At 50.1% G+C, this 14,978-nt stretch overlaps 1 protein-coding gene across 1 annotated transcript; it reads right to left on the bottom strand.

Annotated features, from left to right (window-relative positions):
- Positions 1–12,988: 12,988 nt before the first annotated feature.
- On the bottom strand, positions 12,989–14,978 carry POLR2I (RNA polymerase II subunit I). Its single transcript, XM_021382994.1, has 6 exons — positions 14,820–14,978; positions 14,666–14,720; positions 14,474–14,547; positions 13,637–13,711; positions 13,286–13,337; positions 12,989–13,191 (listed from the first exon to the last, which is right to left on the bottom strand). Exons 1-6 carry the CDS (start codon positions 14,936–14,938, stop codon positions 13,129–13,131), a joined length of 438 nt encoding a protein of 145 aa, XP_021238669.1. The 5' UTR covers positions 14,939–14,978; the 3' UTR covers positions 12,989–13,128.

Genomic DNA, 14,978 nt, shown 5'->3' on the forward strand with positions numbered 1-14,978 from the left:
TTGCCTTGTCCCTTAATCCTTACTCAGAGGCTTTCAACCATGTCATTGCTAACTGCAAGCTCCATGCATTCCAGCCCACCACTACATACAGCAACGCCATCCTGTCTCACCTGCCCTGCCTATTCAACCTGGAGAGCCCAGAGCCATACAACACACAGAATCCTTCCCACCACACCTTGCTTATGCTGATGATGTTGTAGCTCTGGGACCAAGCTAAAGCTTCTAGCTCCTCTTGCTTACACCTCAGGCTGTGTGAACAAGATCTTCTATTAACAGGGAAAGGGCATCTGAAGCTCCTAATTGTAAGTCCCTTATCCAGAGAGAGTGCCAGTGATGCCATATCTTTTCCTAACTCTTGCTGTGTGGTGTGAAGTGTTTGGGTCTCCCTCATGCTTGGGGTCTCCAGCATCCTCTGGTTCTCTACAGTGGGGTTTTTCCATGAGAAATGAAGTGACAGTCCCCAAAGAAACTCTTCCTGCAAGTGAGACACTTGCAGGGCCTACCTCTCATATGGATTAGCCAATGTTTAATGAGGTTGGAGCTCTGGATGAAGCACTGCCTGCAGTGCAGGCATTTCTAAGGCCCCTGTCCTGAGGGGATCCTCTGGTACTTGATCAGGGTGGAGCTGTGGTTGAAGCTCTTCCTGCACTTGGGACATTTGTAGCACTTCTTCCATGAGTGCCATCTGCTGCAGGTGAGGAGTTCTGTGCTCTGCACAAAGCCATTCTCACACTCGAAGTGTTTGTAAGGCTTCTTGCCATGTGGACTTGTTGGTGCAGGTACACGTATGACTTCTCCTCACTTCAGGTGCCAAGGTTTGAGCTGTGGCCAAAGCTCTTCTTGTAGGCAGCACAAGCAGAAACATGTTTCTGATCCACCTGCCCACACCCCAAGGGTTTCTGGTGCCTGTGCCACATCCCGCTCAGGACTCTCCTTTGCATGTCCACTCAATGCCCCTGCTCCAGCAGAAAAAGAGCAATATGCGTAATTCCCTTATAAGAGATGAAGGAGGAACAGGATTTACTTTGGCCCAAAACACCGAGAATGGACCTGAGGCCAAGAAGGGAGCTACAGACCACCCAAACCATGGGAAAGCTTCCAGATACGCTGGTCAGGAGACAAAACAGGGGCTGGCTCATCCAAATAAGCCCAAGTGAAAATATAAGCCTCTCCTCTGAGCACTGGAGTGGGACTCATGACCCTCAAGCATGAAACACGCACCACTGCCTGCTGGGCACACAGTTTAGCTCCCAAGTATCTCCAGCTGGGACACAGCTTCTTTCTAGTTAGTGCTCTCTTCTGATCCACAGGTGTCAAAATTCAGGGGTTGGGCCTTGCAGATTCAGGGGATTTTGAAGCTGGATTTCATTGAGGGAAATTCAAATCCCTGTGTCGCAGCTCTTCTGACTTGGCTTAGTAACAACAGTAAAAGGCCACCAAGCAGTGATTCTCCAACAGGTAATGGAGTGGTGAACAGGAGAAGTCAGGAAAGCGGAAGTCAATTTTCATCAGTGATATCCAGAAAAAGAAAGGGAACACAAGGGATTGGATCTGTACAGCAACCAAAAACGGGTGCACAAGCATGGATGGGGTTTGTATTTCCGTGCTCTCAGCCGCACGCACCATTCCCTCCTGGGCTCACACTGCTATCTCCCAGTTAACACACAGCAGGACACAGCTTCTTTACAGTGAGTGCTCCCTGCTGGCTGCACTACATTAAACCATGGTTTCACCTGTCCAAGCAAGGAGTATGCTCTTCAGGGTGTTTTTAAGATGAGTTTGTCCTCTGTTCAAGGGATTTGTAAGGTTCATCAGCACACAAAGCCACAGGTGGCCGATCAGGCTGGGGCTCCAGTTCTCTTTGACATTAAGGGCACTGCAGGCTCTGTCTCCTGTGAGGATGTGTGGGTAGGCAATGAAGCATGAACTTCTTTTGAAGGTTCCCGCAAACTCAGAGAGCTTCTACAGCATATCACTTCTGTGGATGTGTTTGTGAGACTTGAGCTTAGAACTGCTTGTAAAGGCCTTTCCACACTCAGGGTACTTAAAGGGTCAGTCTCCTCTGTGGATGTGCTGGTGGTGATTGAGGTTCATTCTGCTTGTGAAGCTTTCCCCACACTCTGAGCACTTGTAGGGTCTCTCTCCTGTGTGGATGCACTGGCGAATTTTCAGTTCCGAACTGCTTTTGAAGCTCTTGCCACAAATGGGACATTAGTAGGCTCTGACTCCTGAATGAATGCTGAATGGAAACACTGGAGGGAAACAAGGTGGGAACTTTGTTTGTAGGTGGGGCCAGAAATACAGATGAATTCCTCCCCGCACTCACAGCACTTAAAGAATCTCTCTCCTGTGTGGAGGCACTGGTGCTCAGTCAGATTGGATCTCCTTTTGAAGCTCTTTGCACAATAACAGCACTTGCACGATCTCTTCACTGAGTGTACACACAGGTTGTTAACAGGGCTGGAATTCCTTGTAAGGATTTTCCCACACTCATCACATGGGTTCTGCCTTTTTCTTCTGGCACACCTCCTTGCTCCTTGGGTCTTCAGGCTGCTTTTGAACTGTGCTGCAGACCAGGGGATTCCTCACTCTCTCCTCTGGATGGCTTCCCCATGGCTTCTTGAAGTGCTCTCCTTGCTCCAGCCCCCCTTGGGCATCCCTTCTGGTTTTTCTGAACGAGGCACCACCCCACTTTCTTTCAGACACACCACCTTCCTGCACATTCTCCTTTATGTTTGTGATCCCATTTCCTGCTGGATGACAGAGGAAATCCAGAAATAACACATGGGACCTAAAATATTACTCAGACAAAGATGGGCTTCTGCTAGCCCAACCTCCTCCTCTCCCCCACCAGTTCACCTGGGCTCCTACCACGTCCTCCAGGCTGTGCACATCTAGGATCCAGGGGTATTTACCTCCCTCAAGCATGGAGATCACCTCAGGTTTGGGGGCTAGAAGTGATCCTTAAATGATAGAAACAGAGGACATGAGAGCATTCCCATGATTCTGGCACAGCTGCTTGTCCAGCAACTCCACTGTGTGTCCCTCCCCACTTTTGAAAGCACAGTAAGGGCCCGAATTACACTGGAGCAACACATACTGGCTTTCTTTGGATCTAAGCATGAGCTTTTCATCTCCAAAAATTATGCAGGGACAATTTCTTTAACATTCCCCCTAGGATTTCTTGTTTGTTTTTTCTTCAAAGTGCTCAATTTTCAAGGCTTCAAAAAGATATACAAGAATTGAATGCAAAAGAATAAAAAGGTAAATAAATGACCAGGGAGTTGTCAGGTTGCTGGAGCTGGTGGCACCACACAGTGCAGCAACACAAGGGCATTCCGCAGGGAGCTGATCCAACCCTTCCTGGTTGATGTCTGCTTGCCAGCAGTGACTCTGGGTCTTTTCTCACAGTGTTGAGCACACTAATCCCTTCTGAAACTCATGCTTATCTGTGTTTCTTTTGTGTTGCGGTTGTGTTAGTCCATAAGTAACTGCATTGCGATTATTCTACTCCCTGATTGCAGAGGCTCATTCCGCTTCATCAGTGATGCCTCAGCGTCTACATATCCCTCCTCTCTCACCAGGGGGTCCTTTTTTCCGTTAAGCTGAGCATGCAGACTGCACTCACTCCTAGGGGACATTCTTAACAGCATATTCCCTTTATAGAAAGCAGACTGGGCAGAACTTCACTGACATGCTGCTTGGGCACCTTCTTAACCTCTGCTGCCCCCTTCTGAGAAACAGAACCACTGCGGCATAGAACAGCTAAAGTTGGGAGGGCCTGAAGACTGTAAGTTAATTAATGGTTCTGAGCAGCCCCAGCTGGGAACACCTAGTCCCTGCCCGTGGCTCCTCTTGCTCAGGGACCATGGCACGGGGCTATGGCTGCTGGGGTTCCCCATGCTGGGGCTGTTGTTCTTGGCCAGTAATAGCTGGCTCCAAAAGAGTCTTGTGCTGCCAGAGCTGAGGCAATGAGCAGTGCCGGCTGTGTTTCTGTGATAAAAGATTTAAGAAAGAAAACAAAACACTCAGGGGAGCAGCAGCAGGGAGAGTGTTGTGAGGAAATGAGGGAGGAACAACCCTGCAGACAGCAGGGTCAGAGAAGAAGGGGGAGGAGGTGCTCCAGGAGCCAGAGCACAACTCCCCTGCAGCCTGGGGAGAGGACTATGGTGGAGCAAGTGGGTATGGCTTGCAGGAGGCTGCAGCCACGGAGACACCAGGCAGGAGCAGTCAGTTCCTGAAGGACCACGCCCTGTGGTATGGATCCAGAGTGCAGCTGTTCCTGAGGGACTGAAGGTCGTGGGAAACCCAGGTAGGATCAATTTGGGAAGGACTGCATCCTGTGGGAGGGAGCCTGTGCTGGAGTAGGTGAACAGTATGAGTTTGAAGAAGTGATAGAAAGGAATTCTTATGAACTGACTGCAAACCCGTTCCCTCGCTCATCTCTTGGATGGGAGAAAGATGGAGGATGAGGAGGGGAGGTGTTTTGTACTGCTTTTCATTCTCAGGGCTCCAGTCTGTTAGCAAAAGGCAACAAATTAACAGTCTGTTTGCTGCACCTGTTTTGTCTGTGACAGGAACTCCCCTGTCCTTAACTCAGCCCACAAGCTGTCAGCTTTTCATCATTTATTCCTCCTGTTTTGTTTAGGAGGGGGAGTGGGTGAGCAGGGTGTGGGCACTTAGCTGCCTGCTGCTGTTAAACCGCCACACACAGGTGCCTTCTGTCCCCTGGGATGCAAATGCAAGGAGGAATGCAGCGTGTATGTGCAGAGAACAGAACAGGAGCCTAGTGCCGGAGCTGGTGCAGATGCTGAATGTGATCAGGGCCTGCAGCTGTGTACTAAAGGCATCCGCAGTTGCCGAGAGATCCTGAACAAAAACCTTAGGAGGGGTTTGCACAACAAAGAAAGCCCAGTCCTGCACTTCAGGAGGTGACACAAGCCTCACTGAATTGTAGGGGCTGGAAGGGATCTCTAGAGATCATCTAGTCCTGCCCCCCTGCCAAAGCAGGCTCCCTAGACCAGGTTGCACAGGTAGGCGTCCAGTCAGGTCTTGAATGGCTCCAGAGAAGGAGACTCCACAACCTCTCTGGGCAACCTGTTCCAGTGCTCCATCACCCTTACTGTGAAGAAGTTCTTAAACACGTTTGTGCGGAACTTCCTGTGCTTCTGTTTGTGGAAAAGAGAGCTGAGCCAGTAAGGTTAGACCTAAAGGTACTGATAAGGCTGAAACAATATCCTATAAAATTAGAAGCTAAGATGGGATTGGCTCCTCTCCTACAAAAATTCTTAAAACATGGTTTGTTCTAAATACAACTCCTCAAATATTGCCTGTTAAAAAAAGCTGAAGTGTAAGAGCAATTTACATTGCTAACTGCCCCTACTGTAAAAGAGGGATGGTTCTCAGTGGAGGGGGAAAAAAAAGGGGGGGAAAAAGCACCATTTCTGCATTCTGCTTCAATTTGAAAGTCAAGACCTATTTGCATTTGGGTAGGAGAATCCTGAGATGGGGGGGGGGGGGGGGCGGGGAACGGAGAGAGAAAACCAACACAGTGCTGTTGCAAAGATTTAAGAAATCAGCTAACAAAGGAACTGGAATTACCAGGGCAGGAAAATAAAGAAGGAATTGTGTTGCAATGATACATATATTGCTAGCTGGAATGTCTCAAGAAGAACATTTTATTGAATTTTCTCAGACTGAGTGGTTACCTGGTGGTGAAGAAGAAGGAAAGAAGCCAACTGCTAGATTCTAGAACCCCAAAATGGCTATGGGCTGAGAATAATTTTAGGAATGGTAGGATGGTATTGTTTATGGAATACCAATTATTGAAAGTGTCAAAAGGACCTCTGCAATGGACTAATGAAAGTCAAAATGCTTAAATCAAACTTAAAAAGAACATTAATGAGAGCCCTGGGACTATGAGAGATAGGCCATGGCTTTAGGGGTCCTTGCACCTTGCTTGGGAGAAAGTAGGCGGGCAGTAGCCTGTTTCTCCAAGCAACTGGACATGGTGCATCAGGGGTGGCCTGGGTGTCTGAGAGCAGTCTCAGCAATTGTGTTGCTGAACAGAAGAAGCTAGAAAGCTTACCACAGGACAAAGGATAACTGTTTACCTCCCACATATGGTAGCTACAGTACTAAACCAGAAAGATACAGTACTAAACCAGAAAGTGGTTGTCCCTGTGTTGAAGTACCAAGTTGTACTTTTGGAACAAGATGATGTAATTTTGAAAATGACAGCTGTTGTCAGCCCTGCAACATTCCTTCTGGCCCAAAAGACTGAGGGCAGTCCTGAAGATGACTGCCTGCAAACTGTTGAAGAAGTTTATTCAAGCAGTCCTCATTTGAAGGATGGCCCCTTGCCTGACTTGGGCTGAGACTTGGATGTGGACAGTAGTAGTTTATAAAGGAAGGAAAACGGGTATCAAGATATGCTGTTACTACAGTAGAAACAGCAATGGAAGCAAAGGTATTGCCCTCCAGCACATCTACTTGGATTTCTGAATTGATTGTTCTGACTCGAGCCCTACAGTTGACTCAAGTTGAGAGAAGAAAAATGTGTAAACATTTGGACTGATTCAAATGTGCATTTGGAGTAGTGCATGTACATGAGGTTACATGGATGGAGAGAGGATTCCTATCTGCACAAGGAACTGAGATTAAACACAAGGAAGAAGTTGTAAGACTTCTGGAAAGCATAAAGGCTCCTACTGCAGTGGCAATTACGTATTGCAAAGCTCATCAATCAGGACAAACCACTCGAGCGAGGGAATCAACTGGCTGGCTTTGAGGCAAAGAAGGCTGCAGAAAAAGGCATAGAAACTGAGATGCTAGCTATAATACCAGAGAGGATTCCTTTACAAGGGAAACCTGTCTATGATAAACATGATTTAAATTTGATAGCAGTGCTAAAAGGAGAAAACTAGAGAAATGAATGGACTGTTACTCCTTCTGGCTTAGTGGCGGTACCATACTCTCTCATGGGTAGCCTAGTGAGGGAAGAGCACAGTGCTGTACACTGGAGAACAGAAATATGACAGAGGTTGTTAGGTCAATTACTGAAAGGTGTGAAATATGTTGTAAAAATAACCCAAAAACACAGAATAGAACTAAATTTGGAAAAACAGAAGAGGAATGGGCACTTGGAGAATATTGGCAGATCAATTTTACTGAATTACCTAGGACTAGAAGACTGAAATATCTGTTAATTCTAGTGGATACATTTGCTGGAAGGCAAGCTGCACATCAGGAGGAGCTATGGGCAAGGCTGAGCTGCAGCCCTGACCTCCTCCAGCACAGATCAACAGGGGTTAAGCACCTCGGTCTGGGGTTAAACAGAGCTCTGGGCAAGGAGATGGACAGGTATGGGAACAGCCTGGGAGTCTGGGCTCTTGCAGGGTGTTCTGTGTGTGAAAAGCCTGCAGCAGAGCTCACAGCTCCCTGCCCACCAGCACTCAGAAGGGCACCCTGTGAAGCAGTGGGAGCCTGGCTGGAAGCCATCCAGGCAGCAGCATGGTAGCAGGAGGTGCACCGAGGCTGTCCTGCAGCCAGGTTCAGGCTGAGGACACTAGGCATCATCTGCCCTACATGATTAAAAGGAGCTTGGTTTTATGCAACAGAGGCAGGAGCAGCCTACTCTGCACCCAAGGTAAGTGCCCTTCATTGCTTGGCAGAGAAGCAGCAGGGATTTTTGTTTTCCATCTGAATCTCCAGTTGAAGCAGGGACTGGGAAGAGGTTTAGCACTACTTGAAAACACAAACTTTAGCACCAGCCTTGGAAAGTCATGAAAAAGGGGAAAGGGAAAGCAGGATCTGTCTCATCTTGCTGTTAGAGAGTGGAGACAGCTGTCAGGACTCCAAAGGAAGCAACTCAGAAAGTAACTGGACTCTGCAGTAGAGGAGGAAAGTCCTCAGCTGGAAGGGGGCAGTTTTGGCTCCTGAGCCCTGGATGAGCACATTTTTCCCCAATTTTATGCAGAAATGTGGGCCACGTACAGGGTATGAGTCTCAGAAGTACCTGATTCCTCAAAGTCCCTGCTCCCAGTGGCACTGCCTCTCTGTATTTTCTTTTTAATTGAAGGGACAGATTTTTTCTCATCACACTGCATGGGTTTAAATTATTCTAATTACATTTTTTTTTTCGGTCTTTCCTCATAGCTCTATGAGCTTTTACCCATTCTCTGATTCTTTGTGAGACTGTTCCCATGCTCCTCTGCCACCTGCCAGCTGGACAGGGAGTGGGGAGAGGCAGAGGGCAGTTCAGAACCAGCGCTGCTTTACCCCAGGTGGGATCGTGGCTCTGGCTCCATCTGCTGCCCAGAACAACAGGTTGACTAAGCCTGACAGGGTGCAATGAGGGGAGCAGCTGTTTCAAGGCATACTGCAGTCTGGCTTGTGCACCAAGAGACATAAGAAGGGGTTGGAGCTAGGAAAATGAAGTGAGAGAGGAAGTCAGCATGCTCTACTGACCTGTTGGCTCTCTAATACAGCGTAGCTGGAATTATGTTTCTCCTCCTCCTTCCCACCAGGCAAGTTATGAAAATCCCTGCCTTCTTTTTGACTATTTTCTAATGCCTCCAAGTTGATATTTTTCATTTCCATCCCCAGCCCTCAAATTCCTTTAGGGCAGGCATGTCCAACCCACAGCCCAGCCCAGCCCGTACTGCAGCCTGCCCCTGCTATTCCCTGTGTGGTGGCCTGGCCTGGCCCAGGGCATGCACTCATCACTCAGCAACAACCAAACATTGGTGCATGATTCACACTGTCTGGGCTGAAACTAGGACATGGAAAGGGTACAGTGGAGAATTTATTGCTGCATACATTAATGAAAATCATATCTGATGGGAGGAACCAGTGTCTGTGCAGCTTTTTACTGCCTTAACCATCAGCCCACCCTGAACTGACACTGAGAATGTTCTGACTGTCACCCTGAGGTCATCTCAAATGTCTTCCGAATGAGAAGCATTCAGTGATACTGTTAAAAATTTCTCTTGGTCTGCATCAGGAATCACTGCTGCCAGCCCAAACTGATGGCTGGATGGGGACACAGGCACTTGTTTTAGGATTAGCTTTGAGCAGCCCTGTTGAAATACAAACCACCTGCTGGGTTGGACTTCGCTTTGTTTCACCACTGCAAGCCCTGCTCTCATGGAGCTCTGTCCCACCTATGTCCCCGTGATGTTCTTTTCCTTCCAGCCAAATTCCTGTGGCTAGATCCTTTGGCGATACCTGGAAGCTGTCAAGTGCAGGCTTAAAGTTCCTACAGGAAACTGGTCAGAGGGGGGAAAGTTGTAGAACATGGCTTAACCTCAGCCTAACCCCAAACGCACACCCTTGTGTGAGTGCTCAGATGCTTTAGAAATTGGGAGAATTCCTCCAGTGCATGAGCTGAGGGTGTTGGTGTGTGCCTGAGTGCCACAGTGGGGTTTTTGGAGCCCTCCTGCTCACATCCCTCATCTCTCCAAGAGATTTGCTTCCCTCCCTGGTCCACATTGGCAAACGATGACAAGGACAGGAAGTGAAACACGCAGAAAACCTGCTGCAGAGCAGCTCTATCACAGACCCTGAGCAGGACAAGTGCCACAAGCAGCACTTTGAGACAGTGCTGGATGCCCAGAACTGCTTCAGAAACCAGAGGTTCTGAAAGATCACACTTGCCTGTGCCAGTTCTCCAGGTCTGGCACAACCCAACAATTGCAGCACTAACTTCCTGACCTTTAACTGAAGAGAAGTTTGATGGCTTCTTCGTGGATCTGAAACCACTCAAACCTGAGGATGAGGAAAAGTCCTTGTTGAATCCACACTTGAACATTTCCACCTGGTTCCTCTCACACTGGCCAAAAAGCAGCAGGTGAGCACTGGCTGCTGCTTCTGTTGGGCTGTGGAATGTTTCTAATTCTCAACCCTTTGTGTCACCATTCAAGCTGGTGGTTGTGTTCCTGCGGTAGGCATAGGCTCCACCATGGAGCTTGGCAGACGTCCTGGAGCCAGGCAGAGACAAGCTGGGAGCTGCAAAGGAGCTCCAGCAATCGGAGGTGAGTCAAGACCTGCTGCATAAAGGGGAAATCACAGAATCATAGAATGGCCTGGGTTGAAAAGGACATCAAAGATCATCTAGTTTCAACCACCCTGCTGTGGGCAGGGTTGCCAACCACTAGACCAGGCTGCCCAGAGCCACATGCAGCCTGGTCTCGAATGCCTCCAGGGATGGGGCATCCACAACATCTCTGGACAACCTGTTCCAGTGCATCACCACCCTCTGAGTGAAAAACTTCCTCCAGAATCTAACCTAAATCTCTCCTTTTCTGTTTAAAACCATTTCCCCTTGTCCTCTCACTATCCACCCTCATAAACAATCATTCCCCCTCCTGTTTGTACCCTCCCTTCAAGTATTGGAAGGCCACAATGAGGTCTCCCCAGAGCTTTCTCTTCTCTAAGCTAACCAAGCCCAGTTCCCTCCATCTTTCTTCATAGGAGAGGTGCTCCAGCCCTCTGATCATCTTGGTGGCCCTCCTCTGGACCTGTTCCAAGAGCTCCACATCTTTCTTGTGCTGGAGGCCCCAAGCCTGGACGCAGTACTCCAGATGGGGCCTCACAAGAGCTGAGTAGAGGGGGACAATCACCTCCCTCTCCCTGGTGGACACCCCTTTTTTAATGCAGCCCAGAACACAGTTGGCCTTCCGGGCTGCCAGCTCACACTGCTGGCTCATGTCCAGCTTCTCGTCCACCAGGACCCCCAAGTCCTTCTCTGCAGGGCTGCTTTACAGTTCTTCCCCCAGTCTGTATAAATACCTGAGATTGCCTGGGTCAAGTGCAGCACCTTGCACTTGACCTTGTTGAACCTCATTATGTTCACATGCGCCCACTTCTCCAGCCTGACCAGGTCCCTCTGGATGGCTTCACTTCCTCCTTCTATATAGACTGCACCACTCAGCTTGGTGTCATCTGCAAACTTGCTGAGGGTGCACTCAATTCCATCATCTATGCCATTGATAAAGATGTTGAAGAGCACTGGTCCCAAGACTGAGCCTTGGGAAACACCACTTGTGACCGGCCTGCACCCAAACACAGAACCATTGATCAGAACCCTTTGGCTGCGACCAGCCAACCAGTTCTTAATCCATCGAACAATCCATCTTTCAAATCCATACCTCTCCAATTTAAAGAGAAGGATGTGGTGAGGGACCTTGTCAAAGGCTTTGGAGATATCCAGGTAGATGACATCTGTCACCCTTCTCCCATCCACCAATGCTGTCACTCCATCATAGAAGGCCACCAGATTGGTCAGGCAAGCTTGGCTTGGTGAAGCCAAGCTGGCTGTCTCAGATCACCTCTTTGTCTTGTATATGCCTTAACATGGTAACCAGGAGGATCTGCTCCATGAAATCTGGTACAGGATAGTGGAAGAAAGCCCCCAAAAGATATTTATGTTCCCTCTGGGGACACTGGGACCCCATGAGCAGTCACTGAGTTGGCAAGGATTTCTTTCCCTCCTGTGTGATGCACTGAAAAGAGGTGTTTTTCAGCTACAGCTAGGGCACTTTGCTCAGCCCTGGATTCAGGGCTGTGACACCATGTGGTCTTGACATGTACCTTAACACAACAAAACTCAGACTGGGTTCAGCAGCACTTCCGCAAACTCACGTTTCTAAGAACCACTGGATGGAAAAACAGGAGAAAGCAAGCTCCAGTACAGACAAAGTCACAGATGAGCATTTAGGGCCAAGGTGGGACTTCCCTCAGAGCCCACAGGGGATGTGGCCTCGCCTGTGGCTCCAGCCACTGGCAGGAGCACGGTGGCCTTTGTCCCCTTTCTGTTCAGCGACCATTCCTGCAGGAACCTCCTGCCAACATCCTGCAGCAGCTCTGCATCCCCTGCCAGGAGATACTCTACAATCGGGTTGATGATGGTCTGAACCCCAAAACCTTCCCTGTGGTCAAACCCTGTGTCAGCCTGAGCTGCTGGGGAATCACAGCATGTCAGGGGCTATTCACTTGTTCCTCCCTTCCCTGAAGGACCAACTGCTTGCATCCTCCCTGTATTTTTGCCATTTCTATGGTTTCAGCCCCCACAAAGGGCCACTTCAGAGATAACACATGCCAGTAAAGCTTTATAAATCCCAGCACAGCAATTTTGTGACCAGGATAACCCTATCCCACAGGTGACACTCTGCACAACACAATTCTAAAGATTCTTTCAAGTCTTTGTTCCAAAGCCAGTGGTTTTGGGCTTTTTGGGTTTGGCCCAAAACAACGCTGCTGGGACCAACAAGACTTTTACCAATCTCAGGCTTCAGGATGCCAGGGCACAGGTCTGGGGGCTCTGCTAGCACCATTCGCCAGCTGCAGCTGCACCAGGCTGCAATGTGAGGCTCTCTGGGGCAATTTCTGGTATGCAGGGGCCAATCTGGGGCCCAGCAGGGCTACTCAGGGTATCAGTGAAAGAGATTTGATACCTCTTGGAGCAATTTGTGTTTTGATGGTATAGTCTGAGACAAGGCAAAGGAGATTTGGCACCCAAAGAGGCAGTCTTGGGGTGTCAACTGTATAATGTGGTACACTAGGGGTTGGAGTACCTAGAAGACAGTTTTGGCCCCTGGGGGGCTATTCAGGGCACCAGGACTGCAACACAGGATACACAATGGGAAATCTGGAGCTCAAGACATCTCTGGGAGCTGAACCTGGGGTCCAGTGAGGTGACAGAGCTTGGCTGAGAGCACTTGGGGCTCCTCTGGGGCACCTGGGATGCCATTTGGAGATCCTAGGTCTGCAATTCAGGGCCCAGTGGGACATTCTGGGGGCACAACAGATGCCATCTGGGGACATCACAGGGGATCTGGGACTCCATAGCTGGAAGTGATGGGTGCAACATTTCTGCAGGGACCCAGCTACACCACAGCCATGCACATCCCAAAGCCTCCCCACTGCCCAGCACTCCAGAGCTGCCTCCCATCCCCTGCTACCCCACAGATCCACCAACATGACCCCCTGCCAAAAGTCAGCAATTTTTTTTTTTTTGTATGAAAATGCCATCCTAGCGGATACAGAGAGGGAATTTGTCAGGGAAAATGGGGGGTACAGGATTCAACAGCAGTTTGGGGGTAACAGCAAGGCTTGGGAACACAGCTGTCACTCGGTCCAGCGGTGGCCACAGTGTGGGGCTGTGCAGACATAGTAGAGCCTCATGGCATCCTGCAGAGAAGGGGGAGGTGGTTGACATCGGAGAGGGATATGAAGGGGTGGCAGCAGCAGTGGGGAGGCTGTGGAACTTGGGGGGGTGCCTCACCTCCGCTCTTGCACTGTGCGACTGGAAGAAAACAGCCTCCTTGTGCCCACACCTGGGGGAGAGAAAGGATAGCAGTGATGTGGATCCCCTATGTGGCACGGGAACCACAGAAGGAGATGTTAAATATCCCTACAGGGAAGTAATGGAGCTGACAGGAGGGTACTGGTGATGTACAGGGTATAGCAGAGCCCTGCATCAGGAGCATGGCAGGGGTAACATGCCCCTGACACCAGTAAGGTTGGAATCCAGAGGGAAAGCAGCAGGGCTGGGGACATCCCTTGCCCCCGAGGGGACCCCTCACATCCCTGCAGGGGTTCCTGGTCCCCACAGCAATCCCCAAGTCCTCCTCACTTCTGGCAGGGGTGGTCCTCAGTGCGCGGCAGCGTGGGGTCCTGGGAGACATCAGCGATGATCTGCGTGAGCTCACTGTGAAGAGACACCCAGAGTGTTAATCAACCCTCCTAATGACCCCCAAGCTAGTTAATAATCCTGTCATCTCTCTTATTAATTATGTCCTTGTTAATTGCTTTTGAGTTGTTCCACCTTACTGCCTTGTCCTTATCAATCACTCTATATGTATTCCTCAATCTTATTAACAGTTCCACCAGTTCCTTCATAATTCTTATTAACTGCCTATGAATATATACTCTGTATTAATCATCCCCATTAGTTGCCTTCCAGTCAGCTTTACTTATTACCTGTCCTTATTAATTACTGCCCATTTACTCCTCAATCACTGTCATTAACCCAGTCAATCCTTTATCACCCTTACTAATCACCTATGAAATGATTCACTTTGTTAACTGCCCTCCAGTCAGCCTCCCTTATTACCTCTCATTATTGAGCCACCTGCCAAGCACTTTCCTCACTAATTACCCCCTTACTAACAATCCCCACCAGTCTTTTTGAAATTGCAACCCCCCATTCACCAGCCCCCACTGACACCCTTAGGTGGGGGCCAGAGCAGGGACAGCCAATATGCCGAGGTGGGAGGATCGAGGTGGGGAGATCGGGGTACGGGGAGAACCTTAGAGGTTGTCTTGTGGTGGGGGGAGGGCCTGCTGGAGGAAGGAGGGGGGGCAGGGATGGAGGCAGACGGCTCCTGGGGGAGGAATCCTGAGGAAGGGCTGTCAGATGCATCCCGGGAAGGGGGTGCCGGGGGTGGGTCCCATGGGAGTCCGCACTCACTCCACTTCGTGTGTGATCTTGTTGACGTAGATGCAGCTGCTGTCGGCCTCCTGCTGGTAGTCGCAGTTGCGGCACTGGGGGCAGATATGGGGGTGAGAGCGTGGGGAGGGTCACGACCCGGGCCCAGCTCTGAGGGACGCGGCTCGGGGGTATGCTAGGCCCGTGGGGTGTGCCCGAGCCGCGGGGTCTCACCGCGTAAAGCAGCACACGGCTTTCCTTGTCCTCCTTGGGGTACAGCATGTTGTTGCTAAGGAGACGCGAAATCATTGCGGGGCCAGGCTCGGGCTCAGGCTCGGGCTAGGTCCCAGGCTCGGTCTCGGTTCGGTCCCGCTCCCGCCCCACTCACCACTCCTGGCAGAACCGGATCCCCACGAAACCCGGTTCAGATGGACCCTCCGCCTCCATGGCGACTCCGCGCATGCGCACCGCAACCAACCACGGCGGCTCAGCAGGGACAGAAAGCATCGGAGCGCGGCCGGAAGCTCCTGTGCATGCGCACTGCGCC

Source organism: Numida meleagris, unplaced genomic scaffold (assembly GCF_002078875.1).
Source record: "Numida meleagris isolate 19003 breed g44 Domestic line unplaced genomic scaffold, NumMel1.0 unplaced_Scaffold323, whole genome shotgun sequence".
In the NCBI taxonomy this organism is placed as follows: Eukaryota; Metazoa; Chordata; class Aves; order Galliformes; family Numididae; genus Numida; species Numida meleagris.